This window comes from Anolis carolinensis, chromosome 1 (genome assembly GCF_035594765.1).
Source record: "Anolis carolinensis isolate JA03-04 chromosome 1, rAnoCar3.1.pri, whole genome shotgun sequence".
In the NCBI taxonomy this organism is placed as follows: domain Eukaryota; kingdom Metazoa; phylum Chordata; class Lepidosauria; order Squamata; family Dactyloidae; genus Anolis; species Anolis carolinensis.
The window spans coordinates 80427752-80444059 of NC_085841.1; the positions used below are offsets into that span (position 1 = coordinate 80427752).

The 16308-nt window shown below is 40.9% G+C and overlaps 1 protein-coding gene across 1 annotated transcript in view; it reads right to left on the reverse strand.

The window, feature by feature from the left end:
- Window positions 1–16293, reverse strand: part of pex3 (peroxisomal biogenesis factor 3) — a 19290-nt gene extending 2997 nt beyond the window's left edge. Inside the window, exons 1-9 of the mRNA XM_003215705.4 lie at window positions 16137–16293; window positions 10869–11000; window positions 9865–9946; window positions 8579–8622; window positions 6119–6243; window positions 4099–4165; window positions 3946–4000; window positions 3336–3504; window positions 3081–3151 (exon numbers count right to left, since the gene is read on the reverse strand). Coding sequence (XP_003215753.1) covers window positions 3081–3151; window positions 3336–3504; window positions 3946–4000; window positions 4099–4165; window positions 6119–6243; window positions 8579–8622; window positions 9865–9946; window positions 10869–11000; window positions 16137–16209 — 818 coding nt within the window. The 5' untranslated portion in view covers window positions 16210–16293. The remainder of the gene's footprint in view (window positions 1–3080; window positions 3152–3335; window positions 3505–3945; window positions 4001–4098; window positions 4166–6118; window positions 6244–8578; window positions 8623–9864; window positions 9947–10868; window positions 11001–16136) is intronic.
- Window positions 16294–16308: the final 15 nt, after the last annotated feature.

Genomic DNA, 16308 nt, shown 5'->3' on the forward strand with positions numbered 1-16308 from the left:
TGCAGTCCAACTACCGTATATACTCAAGTATAAGCCAATCTGAATATAAGCCGAGGGACTTAATTTTACCACAAAAATCTTGGAAAACTTGTTGACTCGAGTATAAGCTGAGGGTGGGAAATGCAGCAACTACTGGTAAATTTCAAAATAAAAAAAAACAGATACCAATAAAATTACATTAATTGAGGCATCAGTAGGTTAAATGGTTTTGAATATTTACCATATTTCAAAGAAAAACTAGATCTTTAAAGGGAAAAGGAGGGTCAACAAAAACAATATGGTATCAACAATAACTTCAGAAATATTGGGATCTGTTTATAACAGGATAAAAGAGACTTTGAAAAAGAATGCCTTTCAAGATGGTAGCCCACTCCTTCTTTCCTCTCCCAATATCCAAGAAGGCTAGCCTGAGTCCTTTCTGGGAGGGAGAGCAGGTTAGAAATAAAATATAATAATGATATTAATAATAATAATAATGAATACCTGGAGGGCTGAAGTTTGCCCATGCCTGCTCTATACTGCACTTTCCAGGCCTTTCCCATCACAATCTGCTATTGAGCTGGATGCATGATTAAGACATTATTTTCAGCTTACTGAATTTGGCTGTATGGTATGTTTTGGCTGAGGGGGCAGAAAATGCCTTAAAGCCATTTTGTGCAGCTTCCAAAACCCAATGCTTGAGAACATTTTGCAGTGTAGCCAGGTATTTCCAAGGTCGTATCCAAAGGGCTTTGCGAATATACCCTTTTTGAGATGGATCTAAATCAGGCATGGGCAAACTTTGGCCCTCCAACTGTTTTGGATTTCAACTCCCACAATTCCTAACAGCCAGTATTTGAGAACACAGAAATGCTGGACCACTCTAACAGACACCATGTCAGACTACACAGAGAAGCCATTGAAATCCACAAGAAGCACATGGACAATTTCAACAGAAAAGAGAAAACCATGAAAATAAACACAACCTGGCTACCAGTATTTTAAAAAACCTCTAAAATCAGGACAGTAAATAAGAACAATACTCAGAAGACAGGAGAATTCCAGATATATATCAATCAGGGCCAGCTAACACTTCTCAACAAAGGATTCCCCCAGGCAGGAAGCAGCCAGGCTTTGAAACTGCAAGGCTATTCAAGGCTAATCCAACAAGAGAAGTCAGCCATAGCAGAGCACTTGATGAACCAACCTGGACACAGCATATTATTGGAGATCACAGAATTGCTGGACCACTCTAACAATCACCATGTCAGACTAAACAGAAAAGCCATTGAAATCCATAAGCATGTGGATGATTTTAACAGAGAGGAAGAAACCATAAAAATGAACACAATCTGGCCACCAGTATTAAAAAAACCCTCAAAAATCAGGACAGTAAATAAAGAACTACACTCAGAAAATGGGAATTCCAGAGAGGAAACAATCAGGGCCAGCAAACACCTCCCAACAAAGGGTTCCCCCAGGCAGGAAGCAGCCAGGCTTTGAAGCTGCAGGGCTATTCAATGCTAATCAAAGTGGCCAATTGCAAAATTCACGCTTGGCTCCAACAGTCAAGAGTTCTTTCTCCCACCCTGGACATTATTGCACAGATACATAAACCCCACTTGCCTAGTTTCCAATAGACCTCACAACCTCTGAGGATGCCTGCCACTGATGTGGGCGAAACGTCAGGAGAGAATGCTTCTGGAACATAGCCATACAGCCTGGAAAATTCACAGCAACCAAGCCAGTAGGCTGTTAGGAATTGTAGAAATTGAAATCCAAAACAATCTGACAGAAAACTGGGAGTTATAGTTTGGCATGGTACTGGTTCACTTCTGCAGGGAAGGCTAAGGACCTTGCAAACTACAACTCCCATGATTACATGGCACTGAATCTATTGCAATTGAGCTGTATCAGAGTGCATTTCTTCTTCAGATTTAAGGGAAATCTCCTGACTAAGGTTTCACTTTTAAGAAGACTCTCCTGTTATTGGTCCTTCCCATTTAAGGCTAGCTCGCTCCTGCAGTTTGGAAAGAGGCAAACAGGGAAAGAGACTTTTCTTCTTCCTCCTTTTGCAGCGTCTTTGAGCGCGGGGATAGACCCGGAGAAACTCTCCAACAGGAGTTTCTAGGAGGTGCCTTTTGTTTTGATTCTCAAGTAGCCTGCCTTCCTGCACTGTTGGCAGAGGGAGGGAGGAGAGGGAGAAAGAGGAAGAGGCTGGCGCTGGGTGCTGGTCTTCGAAGGGAGGCTATGCTGCTTGGGGGAGGGGGCAGCTTCTCCCTCCCTCCCCAGGAACCCAACCTGATCCATAGGGCCACGCTGCCGCCCACCTTCTAACTTTTGCTGCTGCCTTCTTCCCTGGCTGCTTGGCCCTTGTTTACTTTCATTCTTGATTATTTGCCTGCCTCTTTGCCTTGTTCCCTCCTTGTCTGTGTCTCCCCCAATTGTTTCCCTCCTGGCCCTTTACTGCCTCCTTCCTCCCAGTGTTTTACCTCCCTTCCCCTTCTTCTCTCTGACTGTGGGGCCTCTTCCTCTCCTCCTTCCCGATTTGCTCCTTGCCTCCTTTCTGAGGGAAAGGGCCAGAGGAGGAGACGGCGCTGCTGCTCCTTCTCCTCCTCTGACCCCTGCATGGCGCTCAGCTGGCCTCGGAGCCAAAGTCTTTTTCCCTTAGCTGCCCACCCGGCATCAGCTTAATAGTTTGACTTGAATATTAGCCGAAGGGGACTTTTTCAGCCCAAAAAAGGGGCTGAAAAACTCGGCTTATATTTGAGTATATACGGTAAATTGAATTGTTACATGGCAGTGAAGATGGGGTCTTAGACAGTATTTTCAAACATGCTGCAACAAAATTATCCAAGGCAAAACAAGCATTTAATAAGATCAATTCAAATAAAATTAAATGGAGGCATCAGAAAGTCTGGCATGTTTCCATGACATAAATGCATATTTTTACAATGCAGGCATTTCTAAATGGAAATGAACTCACAAGATTATAAAGAGATTTGTTATACGACAGATCTCCAGATTTCAATCCACATGCATTTTCCTAATGTAAAATGTTTACCATAAATATAGGTTGACACAATAGAACAACTACATACCTTTCCAACATATCTCTTGTTTCATTAAGTAACTTAATAGTAGTAATATCTTTTTCTGTAAGTCCATTGGCCTAGGAAAAAAAGTATAAAAGCACTTTGGTGAGATTTGATCTATTTAGGATGATTTTGCTTTGGGAAGATGGGTTCCTTTTTGGATTTATCCAGTTAAAGATAAACATTAAGTGATTAAGTGATAGTTAACTAAAAAGCATACACAAACCTGCAAACCCTAATTATGTTAATCAATGGAAATACCTGGGAAGCTAAAGGATTCTCCTCATCTGGCATCATGTAATGACAGAGCAGAGAATGGGATCCAGTTTCTTCAGATGTGAAATTATCTTCAGGCTCTTCTACTGCCCTCCTTATTTCTCTAAGCTTCTCATCCAAATCCAAGAGAGAAAGTGCATGTTTAAGTGAAACACTGCAAGGAGAGTTAAATATTGATCACATCAGTAAATACTGTAAATAAATAAATAAATCAGTGACTTGTATCTCGACTAAACGTTTCATATACAACACAACCCCTCCATGGGAGATACATACTGAAATTAGCAGGCAAATAGGAAACTGTGAAATTAGCAGGCAAATAGGATCATAACAAACCCTATTGAAATAATTGATTTCCACTGGAAATTACCAATTTCACCCTAGTAAAATTTGTGAAGACTTTCAACATGATTTTATGGTAACCTCTACAGCAGAAGCATACCATAAAAATTGCCTGGACCACCTAGAAAACTCGTAGGGAGGACCTATTTTGTCAGATGGGAATAGATGAAACAGTAGGTTCATCTAGTAGGTCATGTTATATTTATGAAAGCTTTAGCTTTTTTTTTTTTTTTTAAAAGGAGAGCCATTTTACCTCATAAATACTTTTTGCACAGCTTTTTTAACCACAGTAATTAATTCAATCAAACCTAGGAAAGAAGAAGAAAGTTATTGAGGACTGACTGCCATTTGTATAAACTCAGAAAAAATCAGAATGATGTACAAGTAGTTTTTGTGGACACCGTACCATCTCCGAGGAGGTGTTGAATACTTGATAAATATTGTTGTTGGACGTCAGGGGGAGCGAGAAGGGTCTATGAGGAGAAAAACATTCTGTTATGTTTCTGTTACTTTATGGAGCAGTGTGTCTATCCTCCATGTCTGTAGGGCTGTGCAATCAAGAGGTTACATTCCCTCCCCTTGCCTTCTCTTTCCTGCTGCTGGGACCAGTCTCAAGGCATCCTGGTTCTTAACAGCCTCAGCCATCTTTGAATACAGAAAAAAAAGGGGGGGGGGAAGCCTCATAGACCCTTCTTACTTAAGAGCAAACTCCAGGAGCCCTATCATGTGTTTAAAAAGTATTGAAGACCAATCTTTTCCCTCAGGCCTATCCAGATGGCTTTCAAATTGTGATTTTAATATATGTTTATGCTTTTTATACTTGTGTTATGTTCTCTTAACTGTATTGTTATGTGACTATTTATTACTATATTCCGTGTCAGGAGAGATTTAAGAAACTGCAAGTCGCTTCTGGAGTGAGAGAATTGGCCGTCTGCAAAGATGTTGCCCAGGGGACGCCTGGATTTTTAAAAAATGTTTTACCATCCTTGTGGGAGGCTTTTCTCATGTCCCTGCATGGAGCTGGAGCTGATAGAGGGAGCATATCCACGCTCTCCCCAGCTTGCAGATCATAAGGCCAACCTTCAAGTCAAAAGGCTTTAACTCACTATTCCACCAGGGGCTCCATTACTATATTTTAACCTGTTTTTCCCTGTCTTAATCCATAGATAAAGGTAAAAAAATTATCAAAAAAGGAAGCAAAAAATTCACCTTTAAAAACAGTGTATGTTATATTTGTAGTTTAGACTTATATGTAATCAGGATAGAGATATATGATTACAGTTTGATATATAATTGTTAGGTATGGGTTTATGTATGTATGAGTACAGTAGAGTTCTAGTAATTCAACATAAACGGGAGGGCCGAATGTCGAATAATCGGAACTGACAGATAACTGCCTAGCAACGCTCACGCGCGCTTCGCAAGGGGCGAGTGCTCGCCGAAAGCTGGGGCTTGTCCCTCGGCGAGCCCTCAGCCCAGGGAAGCACCCTGTGAGCGCTGCTGCCTAGCAACGTGCATGGGGCATCTCCCAAGGGGCGAGGGCCCATTGAGGGATGGGGCTCGTCCCTCGGTGAGCCCTCGGCCCAGGGAAGTGCTCAGTGAGCGCTGCTGCCTAGCAACGCGCACGGGGTGCTTTCTCCTCCCTCTCCTTCTCTCGAGCTCCCTTCCTCAGGCTGCCCCAGGAAGGAACTCAAGAGAGGGAGAGGGAGGGGCGCCCCGGTGGTGCCTCGGAAAATACAGAGTGTCAGTTAACTGGAACTCAGATAACCGGAACTCTACTGTATTGGTTTTTATTGTGGCTTTTTGTTAAGAATTTTAATCAAATATTTTGAAAAAAATCAGCAGCAGCAACACAGCAGTCAGTGTATTTCTTCCATATTCTAAAGCTGCATTCCCAACCTGCTAAAATATCAATGAAGGCTTACCTGACCTGGTTGTTTTTAATTACATGTGTGCACAATGATAGTTCTGAATAAAAGATTTGATGAAATGATCTAACTACTTTTTCTCTCTGTAGGAATCTATTATTTCCATGTTATTTCTACCTCTGGTACAAAAGTTTCTGTTACAAAAATAAAGCCTAGGAACATATTTACTTTGTTAAATGAGGTATACTTCTACAAATCTCAAGATTGTCCTGTTTGTAACAATTAGTCTCAGGGCTCTTCCAGACAGGCCCTATATCACAGGATCTGAACCCGGGTTTTTGTTTTTCCCACATTATCTGGCAGTGGGGACTCATATAATCCAGTTCAAAGCAGAAAATCTGGGATCAGATCCTGGGATATAGGGCCTGTCTGGAAGGGCCCTCAGATCAGTCTTCGAGTACTAATAAAGGAATGTGGGATCTAAACAAGTGTTCCTGGTTCCAAAAGATAACTACTTTTCCATCCTGGAGACTTAAATAGTCCAAACAATGTACTTACTGTTTCATTTTTGCAAACTGCTGCATTATCCAGGTAGATGTATCCACCAATAATGTTTAACTGGACTCGTAGTAGAACTACAAGCATGCATGTGCTATATACTGCTACAATACTTCTTGTAAAACCTTCAATACAACAAACAAAAATTATTTTATTTGGATATCTAAATAAAAAACAGTAAGCATTTATTGCCCTAAAACAGGGATTCTCAAACTTTTTCAGCCATGCAGCCCTTTTTGAAGCAAAAGTTTCTTGTGGAGCCCCAAGAAATGTTTATATATTATGTATTATATTCCTGCTAGTTTTATCACTTTTGACACATTTGACAAACCTTTTGACACATTGTGTTTTAAAATTTGACAGACTCTCAGGACAAGTGGCAGATAGATGGAGTGTTTGTGTGAACTAATTAAAAAATGAACCCATTCCTATGCACAATGCACATATCTTGTTTGTAGTGTCAAAAAAAAGGGAAAAAAGAAAAGGAAGAAAAAAGAACAATACAATATTTAAAATGAACACTTTTAACCAACATAAATTTAACAGTATGTCAGTGGAAAACCCCTGGGATCATCAAATCCAACCCAATTCTGCTATGCAAAAAAAGCAAAATCAAAGCACCCCCAACAGATGGGCATCCAGTCTTTGCAATATGGCTATGGCTCACGAATGGGACACTGAAGAAGGAGACAGAAGGCCTGATCCTTGCAGCCCAGGAGCAAGCCATCAGAACAAATGCAATTAAGGCCAAGATCGAAAAATCAGCTGATGACCCAAAATGCAGACTGTGCAAGGAAACCGATGAAACCATTGATCATATCCTCAGCTGCTGTAAGAAAATCGCACAGACAGACTACAAACAGAGGCACAACTATGTGGCCCAAATGATTCATTGGAACTTATGCCTCAAGTACCACCTACCAGCAGTAAAGAACTGGTGGGATCACAAACCTGCAAAAGTATTGGAAAATGAGCACGCAAAGATACTGTGGGACTTCCGAAACCAGACTGACAAAGTTCTGGAACACAACACACCAGACATCACAGTTGTGGAAAAGAAAAAGGTTTGGATCATTGATGTCGCCATCCCAGGGGATAGTCGCATTGACGAAAAACAAGAGGAAAAACTCAGCTGATCAGGACCTCAAGATTGAACTTCAAAGACTCTGGCAGAAACCAGTGTAGGTGGTTCTGGTGGTGATGGGCACACTGGGTGCCGTGCCAAAAGATCTCAGCCGCCATTTGGAAACAATAGGCATTGACAAAATTATGATCTGCCAACTGCAAAAGGTCACCCTACTGGGATCTGCGTGAAGAAGCATTTATCCAGGAGAACACAAAGAGGTACCACTCCTCAAATCTTAAAACAAATATGGCTCATGGAGCCTAATCACAAAATGAAGTGCTTACTAGGTATCATTCTAGAAATCGTATTAAAAAAATGGACCCCAAAAACGAGGTCAGCTTATATCCATGGTCAATGTCAGTACAGTGCCTTAAATCTCATCAAAAAGCAACCATCTCTATTCTGAGTGGAGCAGCAAATGGTGAGAACTTAGACCGTCTTGGAAGGACCTAAAAGAAGTAGTGAGCCCTTTGTGCTCCTTTATGAAGAAGCATCAAAAAAAGCTGCTGCTGCCATTTCCCCGTTTAGGCATTCAAAAAGGCAAGAAGTGGCAATGCATTGGAGAGAGTAGAGGTGGATCACTTCTTTTAGGTTCTTCCAGGACTAACCAAATTCTTGCCTTTAGCCAATCTATTCAGAGGAGGCAAGGTGTCTATCACCCCATAATGTTTCTGAAAATTAGAGGAATATCTTTATGTAAGAATATGTGCATTATCAGATTATAATTTCTGGTCTTGTCTTTTTGCATCTTTTTTTTATGGGTCAGGATCCTACTGCTTAGTTAGCCCATCCCCACTTACTGGGAAGGAGCCACTGCAACAGATGGAAGTCCATTCATCTGAAGCTCAGAAAACAGCAAGAAGTGTAGGAACCCCTGTCAACCACTTCCCAAGCAATTAGGGAGTCCGTCAATCTCAAAGACTGCAATCTACTATATTGGAATTGAGGGATTTTCACAGTCTCTAGATGTCTCTTAAACTAAGAGTTATATAGGGATTTTGAATACCACACAGTTATGAATGCATAATTTCAGGTTACACTGAATTAACCCTACATTTAATGTATCAAAATATAACTTTACGCCAAACCAAGCTACACATAATGCATTTGATGTTCCTATAGCAACAAGGTGATTTTAAATCTGTAAATGTACAATTAATGCATTTTTCATTTTCTCCTGAATTTTCCCCAAAACATGTTTTCCTTACAACGTGTCATATGCACTAGAACTATGTCCCTGTGAAAAGGTCTGCATTTTAGCAATAGTCAGAACGCCACAATACAGAAACATACAAACATTAACTGTGTCAGAAGCAATATTCATTTGTACTTACTTATAATTTTCAGGTCTCCCCATATTTCTAACTTGTTGGCTGGTCTGTAAAATGAAAGAAATGAAAATATTTACAACAAATCTGCATCAGACTGAAAATTCAAATGTTGAAGTGTACACAATTTCTGAAACTAAGTCTGTAAGGATGCATTCACTCAATACTGGGATTATGGGAAGTAATATTTACAAAGTGACTACAGGCAGTCCCTGAGTTACAAACAACTACTCATAGTTACGAATGGGGTGAGACAACAGGGAGAGAGATCTACCCCTAGGAAGGGAAATTCACTCCTGAAAGAGTTATTATGGGTGAAAAGTGTCTCCACTAAAGCTTTCTCACCAATTCTTGATTCCACATTTTAAAAATCCAATTATCACAGGGACAGAAAGTGAGGTGAAATCTTCTAAAGAGGGGCACAGACAGCAAAACAAACACCACAGGTGTGTTCACCCTCCTCTATGCTTTCCAAAGGTAAAAGATACATGTTTTTGGCTAGAGTTACACTTAAAATGTACCTCTTCCAACTTACATATAAATTCAATGTAAGAACAAACTTACAGAATCTATCTTGTTCATAACTTGGGGACTGCCTGTAGTAGCAAATGGCTCTGAGAAAATTTACAAAAGATAACTCATATGGCCTTGGTAATATCTCAGCAGCATTTTTCAAACTAAATGAGACACTGTGGGATTTGTTATACACTATACAGTGTTCCATCACTTATCGCGGGGGTTAGGTTCCAGGACCACCCACAATAAGTGAAAATCCGCAAAGTAGGGACGCTATATATTTCTACATTATTTTAAGAGTTATACACGATTTTAAGTCTTTATCAACCAATTGTGTGTTGATAAATTGCCTCCTTCTCCTCCCATTGCCACTTGGGCTCCTTTTCTCTCCCTTCGGCTTCTCCTTCCTCCCTTCCTTAGGCTGCAAATTGTAATTTTTTATGATTTATTATATTCTTTGAATATTGAAAAAACGCAAAACAGCGAATCCGCAAAAAGCGAGCCACAAAGTAGTGAGGGAATATTCCTCTGAGAGTATATGCTAGGACAGATACTAGACTTTTAAAAGTGTGATTATTCTCTCCCTCCCATATTTGTCAGGCTACATGTGATATGTCAGTTTAAATTCTATGTTGCTCTGTTATGATAAAGGGGTTCTAAATGTTCAGCAGTCTACAAAATAGGGTTGCAGAGAACAGTTATCCCACACTATCATGATATATACACACACTTCTTAACGTATCAAATTTAAAGGGGAAAGCAAGGATTGCGCTTACTTGTTTTTCAGTAGAGAAGTGAGACTCTCAGTGTTCAACTGATACATTAAAGCATCCCTTAATGTTGGAAGCATAGATAGTACTATCAAAGGGAAAAAATAATCAGGAAAAATTCACACTTTTAGCTTCCTCATCAAATTAAAAATAATCAAGTTGTAAACTCATACATTAATAGTGACAAATTGTAAGAGAATAAAAAAGCAAGAAGTTCCATTGTAACAGAATCCTAACATATTCACTATAGACTTCAGAAAATCTGGAAGGACTATTTGTTTTTTGTTTTTTTATAAATGAGCTTTAAAAAGAACATAAGGAGAATATTTTACACTGAAACTTCTCAAATTACTGTTTCTAATGTTGGTTACCATTATTTAAACAGATGAATGTGAAAGTACAAAAACAACTGTAGGACTTGTGTTATAAACACAAAGGGGCTTTTGCCCTTTAAAGTAAAGGAGGTTTGGTATGGCTATGAGTGCTTTTAAAAATACAGCAAAAGAATATACTATAACAATAACATGAAAAATATTTATTTTTGGATTAATTATTCAAACATTTCAAAACGTCATATTTGTTATAAGCTATTATTATACAGAAACCCCGAAAGACTCTTTGAAAATACCAAATCTGATACAGTTAATTGAATTCTAGCTGTTATTATCATCTCCCATATTAGGTAAATGGAAATACCAGCTCGATTCAGACAAAATCAGATTAAGTTATTTTTATTATGGCATTACCAACTTGCAAATCACAACCTGTGATTAGCCAGCAAGCTGGAATCAAAAACGATAGTTGCAATGTCTGCCTGATTTGTGCCAACTATGCCTGTATGGGCAAATGCTGTGTCTTGATGCTCTTGAATGGTACCAGAAACATTGTGACACATGTGAATAAAATATGATACCCAAGCAGATCAGGAGCAAAGCACTTGGTTTGTTTGAAGTATAGCTTTTAAAATCCATAATGTGGCCCAAACTGAATCAACCATAGCAATACCTTACCTGTAATGTTGCAAGTTCTCTGGTTACTTTCAAAATGATACTGCCTTCGTGCTTGTGCGATATATTCTGCCGCTTCTCTTTCTTGAATTTCTTTCATTTTTTTCTGCCCATATTTTCCAAGCACATAAACTCCTATAAAAGAGGGGTTAATGGTTTACAGTACCATAAACTTTCTTTTCCTGATACCTTTGTTTTGCTACAGACTGCACTACCTTTTGATATTTAAATTATGACAGAAAAAGCTGCAAAGGAAAAGGGTGCTATGCAGAGCAAGTTCTCCGAATCAGATTAAGTGATACTAAAGAAGACTAGAATCCATCTCAAAACAGAGTGTATGGTAAAGCTACACAAAGCCCCACACTGAAGACACCACACAACTATGTTTAATATGCAGAAAAGGTACACATGGGAGTTCTTTCCAGTGTTAAGTAGTGACGACTGCTGAGATAAGGAAATCTTAAAATGAAGGAGGCAGAGGGTTAGATTGGATGGCCCATGAGGTCTCTTCCAGCTATAGTAGAGTCTCACTTATCCAAGATAAACGGGCTGGCAGAACATTGGATAAGCGAAAATCTTGGATAATGAGGGATTAAGAAAAAAGCCTATCTAAATCCATAATAAAAGCGAAAACCCGTATGTGTGTATGTGGCACGGATATCTGCTCACACAGACAACCTCCAGCCTCCACAAACAGGCTATACTTCCCAGGGTTAAAAATCTAGCAAGTCACTCTTTTCCACTGACATTGTCGTTACAGCGAGCGCCATGAAAATGCAGCCCAAACCCTGCCAGTGTCCTTCCCAAACGCTATAGCCCACCACCCAAGGAATGCTTTCATTTGGGGACAATTTCCTCCTAGATTTTGCTTTTGCTTCCACCACAGGCAGGCATCCCAGGGTTCTCCATTGCTGTAGCATTTGCATGGCCCCGCCCACTGCCCTTTCCTTTCCAATCTCTCTGCATAACAAACAGAGCACAACTGAGCTGCAACTAAACTTACTGGAGGAGTTTAGGGATTGACTCCACATGGTGGAAGTTGTAGTTCACCCTGCATCAAGTCAGAGCACTGTCACTCCTACTGGGGAATATACAGGAGTTGTAGTTCACCTACACCCAGAACGCTATGAACCCAAACAAGGATGGGTCTGGGCCGAACTTACCATGCAGACCAGATATGCCCAGATTTGACTACTGGTGGGTTTGGAGGGGAACTGGACTGGAAGTTCGGGAGTAGTAGGTACTAAGATTTATAGTTCACCTGCAATGAATGAGCATCACACTTGGCACACAGAGCCCCCACCCATAACCAATACAACATATTGGATAAGTTTGGGGAAAGTGGAGTTATAGTTCACCTGCAACCAGATAAACACTGACCCCCCCACTGACAATGCACTAGGAGCACACTTCACACAGAGAAGCCTCATGACCTACTGAACATACTGCAGGTATTTGTGGGAAGGGGCCTTGATATTGGGAGTTGTAGTTCACCTCCATCCAAAGACCACTAAACCCAGCCAATGACGAATTTAGACTTGCCACACGGACTGAACTTGGCACACAGACTGAACATTGCCTGCTGTGACTACTGATAGATAGGGAATCTGGAAATTGCAGTAGTTCACGCCCATCCACAGAGTACTGCACCACACGATTCTGGGAATTATAGTTCATCCACTCCAAACAGAATACATAACATTAAAACACAAATAATACCATTCTCAAATGACCCGGGCATCGCCGGGTCCCCAAGCTAGTTAAACATAAAATTACATTATGATTTTACAAATTAAGCACCAAAACATCATGTTTTACAAGAAATTGACAGAAAAAGCAGTTCAATGCACAGTAATGTTATGTAGTAATTACTGTAATTACGAATTAAGCACCAAAACATTGCAACATTTACTACAAAAACAATGACTACTAAAAGGCAGACTGCCTTGGATAATACAGAACCTTGGATAAGTGAAGCTTGGATAAGTGAGACTCTACTGTATATGATTCTAAGGACTGTTCAAGTTTCAAATGAAGGTTGTCAAGCAATTCCTACCACTTACTGCATCAAAAATGATTTGTGAAGGCCTCTTTATTTTCACATATTTGTCTAGAGCTTTGCATCAGTTATACATTGCATTTACAGTCTCGCTGTAAAGGAATAAGGAATCCTTTTAAATTTGCTAGTGGTGAAATGCACAGGTTCCACAAATATTTCATACTTGCTTAGGTAACCAGGGTTGCCTAGGTTAAGTATTTTGTAATGCTATTTGAAAGAGTTTGCCTTTCAGTTTTATGAATGGTCCAATCAGAAAATGCATACCTGTATAATGGGATCTTTTATAAAATCATACTGGAAATCAGTGCAACTCCCACCAGCCCAAGACTTTGTTAGGCTGCCACTCCCACTAGCTCTTGATATGAGTGGCTGAAGATTCCATCAGCCCCAGATATGGCCTGGTAATGACCCCCATCAGCCTCAGATCTTGGCTGGACTGCAACTTGTAGCTTTCCTCCAAAACAGTAAGCTCATCTTTCTTGTTGGGCTGCAACTCCCATCATCCCTGGTCTGCCTAGCTTGGAAAGTAATCTGATCCATATGACCACTTAGGAGATCAGCCATGCCTTTGGTTGTGGGTGGAAATCATGTGGCTTTTCAGATGTGGCTCTCTTATAGAGAGAGATGTAGGCAATTAACAGGACAAACCAGCCTTACAGCAAAGGCTTTTAGGGTTAAGAAATTCTGTCAGTCTGTTTAAAGAGAGTTTAGCACCACTAAAGACGCTACATCAGTGGTTCTCAACCTGGGGTCCCCAGATGTTTTTGGCCTACAACTCCCAGAAATCCCATACAGTTTATCAGCTGTTAGTATTTCTGGGAGTTGAAGGCGAAAAACATCTGGGAACCCCAGGTTGAGAACCACTGTGCTACATGGTTCAAGTCCAACCTATCTTCGTGACTGCATCTCCCCTTATGAACCAGGGTCTACGCTCTGCCGGGGAGGCCCTCCTCTCAGAACAGTGTAGCTGGTGGGGCGAGAGAGAGGGCCTTCTCAGTGGTGGCCCCTGTCTTTGGAATGCTCTACCTAGGGATATTAGGCTTGACCCTACATTACAATGTTTTCATAAGGAGCTGAAAACTTGGCTCTTCAGGCAGGCCTTTGGAAATGATGAAGACATCTGCTAATCTAAAGACCAAACTATTTAATACTGACACTAGCACTTTAGAATTGGGCTGTGGCTGAGATGCAGTACTATTCGTTTTAATTGGTAATTAGTACTGGTTTTTTATTGATTTTTAAATTGGGTAATGTGTTGTTTTTATCTCAACTGATGTTGTAACTGTTTAATATGTAGATGCAATTTGCCTTTATGTTATGGCACTTGTCTGTGCATTTGTAAGCCACCCGAGTCCTTCTGGGATATGGTGGTGGGGTATAAATAAAGTTATTATTATTATTATTATTATTATTATTACTCAGGGATGTTATCACATAGCCCTACTGCAGGTTAGTACAATACTAACATTTTGGTTTACATAAACACAGTGATTTCTTAATGCACTTCTGAACGTATTCCTCCTAGAGAAGCTGCAATTACCTAGGATGCATTATTGTATAGCACAAGAAAGATAAACATCTGGATAAGCATTAAGATAAGAGTGTGGAAGAAGCAGAGGACATCTTTTCTTCTTTTCTAAAGAAGAGGTTATAATGATACGACTTGGAACTAGAAGACAGGGATGGATCTGTACCTGCAGCTGTGAGCAAAGGGAGAGGCAGATTCGCAAAGAATGGGCCTCAACTTGATTCCCTGCATTATTGCGATCCTTACTAGGTGGAAAAACCTGTTTTCTAATACAGGAGGAATGAGCAATGTTACAAGAAATGGAAAAAGATAGAAAATCAGAGTCTGCTTATCAGCAATCAAGATAAGGGTGGCCAAAAGGCTCAAAGGTCTGGAAACCTAAGGGAGCTGGGTGGGTTGAGTTTGGAGAAAAAAGGCGGAGGGATTTAATTTGAACATTGTATTTCAATTGGAACTGTGTTGACTGAAACTAAAATAACAAAGATATGTACAGTTCTGTTTTTGTTGTTTAATTCTTCCTTGCCTCTGTTTTTAACGGAAAGTGATAAAACTAGCAGGAATTGGGTTGCTGTGAGTTTTCCTGGTGGTATGGCCATGTACCAGAAGCATTCTCTCCTGACATTTTGCCCACATCTATGGCAAGCATCCTCTGAGGTTGGAAGCTAAACAAGAGAAGTTTATATATCTGTGGAAGGTTCAGGGTGGGAGAAAGAACTCTTGTCCGATGGAGGCAAGTGTGAATGCTGCAATTAATTACTTTGATTAGCATTGAAAAGCCTTCCAGCTTCAAGGCTTGGCTGATTCCTGCCTGGGGGAATCTTTTGTAGGGAGGCATTTGCTGACCCTGATTGACTCATGTCTGGAATTCCTCTGTTTTCAGAGTGTTCTTTATTTACTGTCCTGATTTTAGAGTTTTTTAAATACTGGTAGCCAGATTTCATTCATTTTCATGGTTTCCTCCTTTCTGTTGAAACTGTCCACATGCTTATGGATTTCAGTGGCTTCTCTGTGTAGTCTGACATGGTGGTGGTTATAGTGGTCCAGCATTTCTGTGTTCTCAAATGTCCAGGTTGGTTCATCAAGTGCTCTGCTATGGCTGACTTCACTGGATGAATTAGTCTGCAGTGTCTTTCATGTTCCTTGAAACAATCAGGGCCAGCTAATACCTCCCAACAAAGGCTCCTCCCAGGCAGGAATCAGCCAGATCTTGAAGCCGCAAGGCTTTTCAATGCTAATCAAGGTGATCAATTGCAACATTCAAACTGGCCTCCAACAGACATGAGTTTCTCCCACCCTGGACCTTCCACAGATATATAAACCTTACTTGCCTAGTTTTCAACAGACCTCAGAACCTCTGAGGATGCCTGCCATAGATGTGGGCTAAACGTCAGGAAAGAATGCCTCTGGAAGATGGCCATACAACCCAGAAAACTCACAGCAACCTATGATTAAATATTTGAAAGGATGTCACATAAAAAGAGGGGAAGCTTATTTTTCTGCCGCTCCGCAGAGCAATGGATTCAAAGGGCAGGAAAAGAGATTAAATCTAAACACTGAGGAAGAACTTCCTGACAGGATGCGTGGAATATGGTGGCGTCTCTTTCTCTGGAACAGAGGCCGGGTGGCCCTCTGTCAGGAGTGTTTTGCTTGTGTGATCCTGCCTGGCTTCCTACTCTCAACTCACCGCCCAGGAAGGCGCCCAGGAAGAAGCATTTCTTCTTGTGCCGCCTCAGGAAGCCCCACACGGCCAGCAGCATCCCGGCGGCTGAGGAGACCCAGCAGAGGAAGAAGCCCCGCCCCCGACGCCGGCCACGCGCGTCCCTTCACTTCCCGGTCCCCCGCTGCTGCCTCGGTCC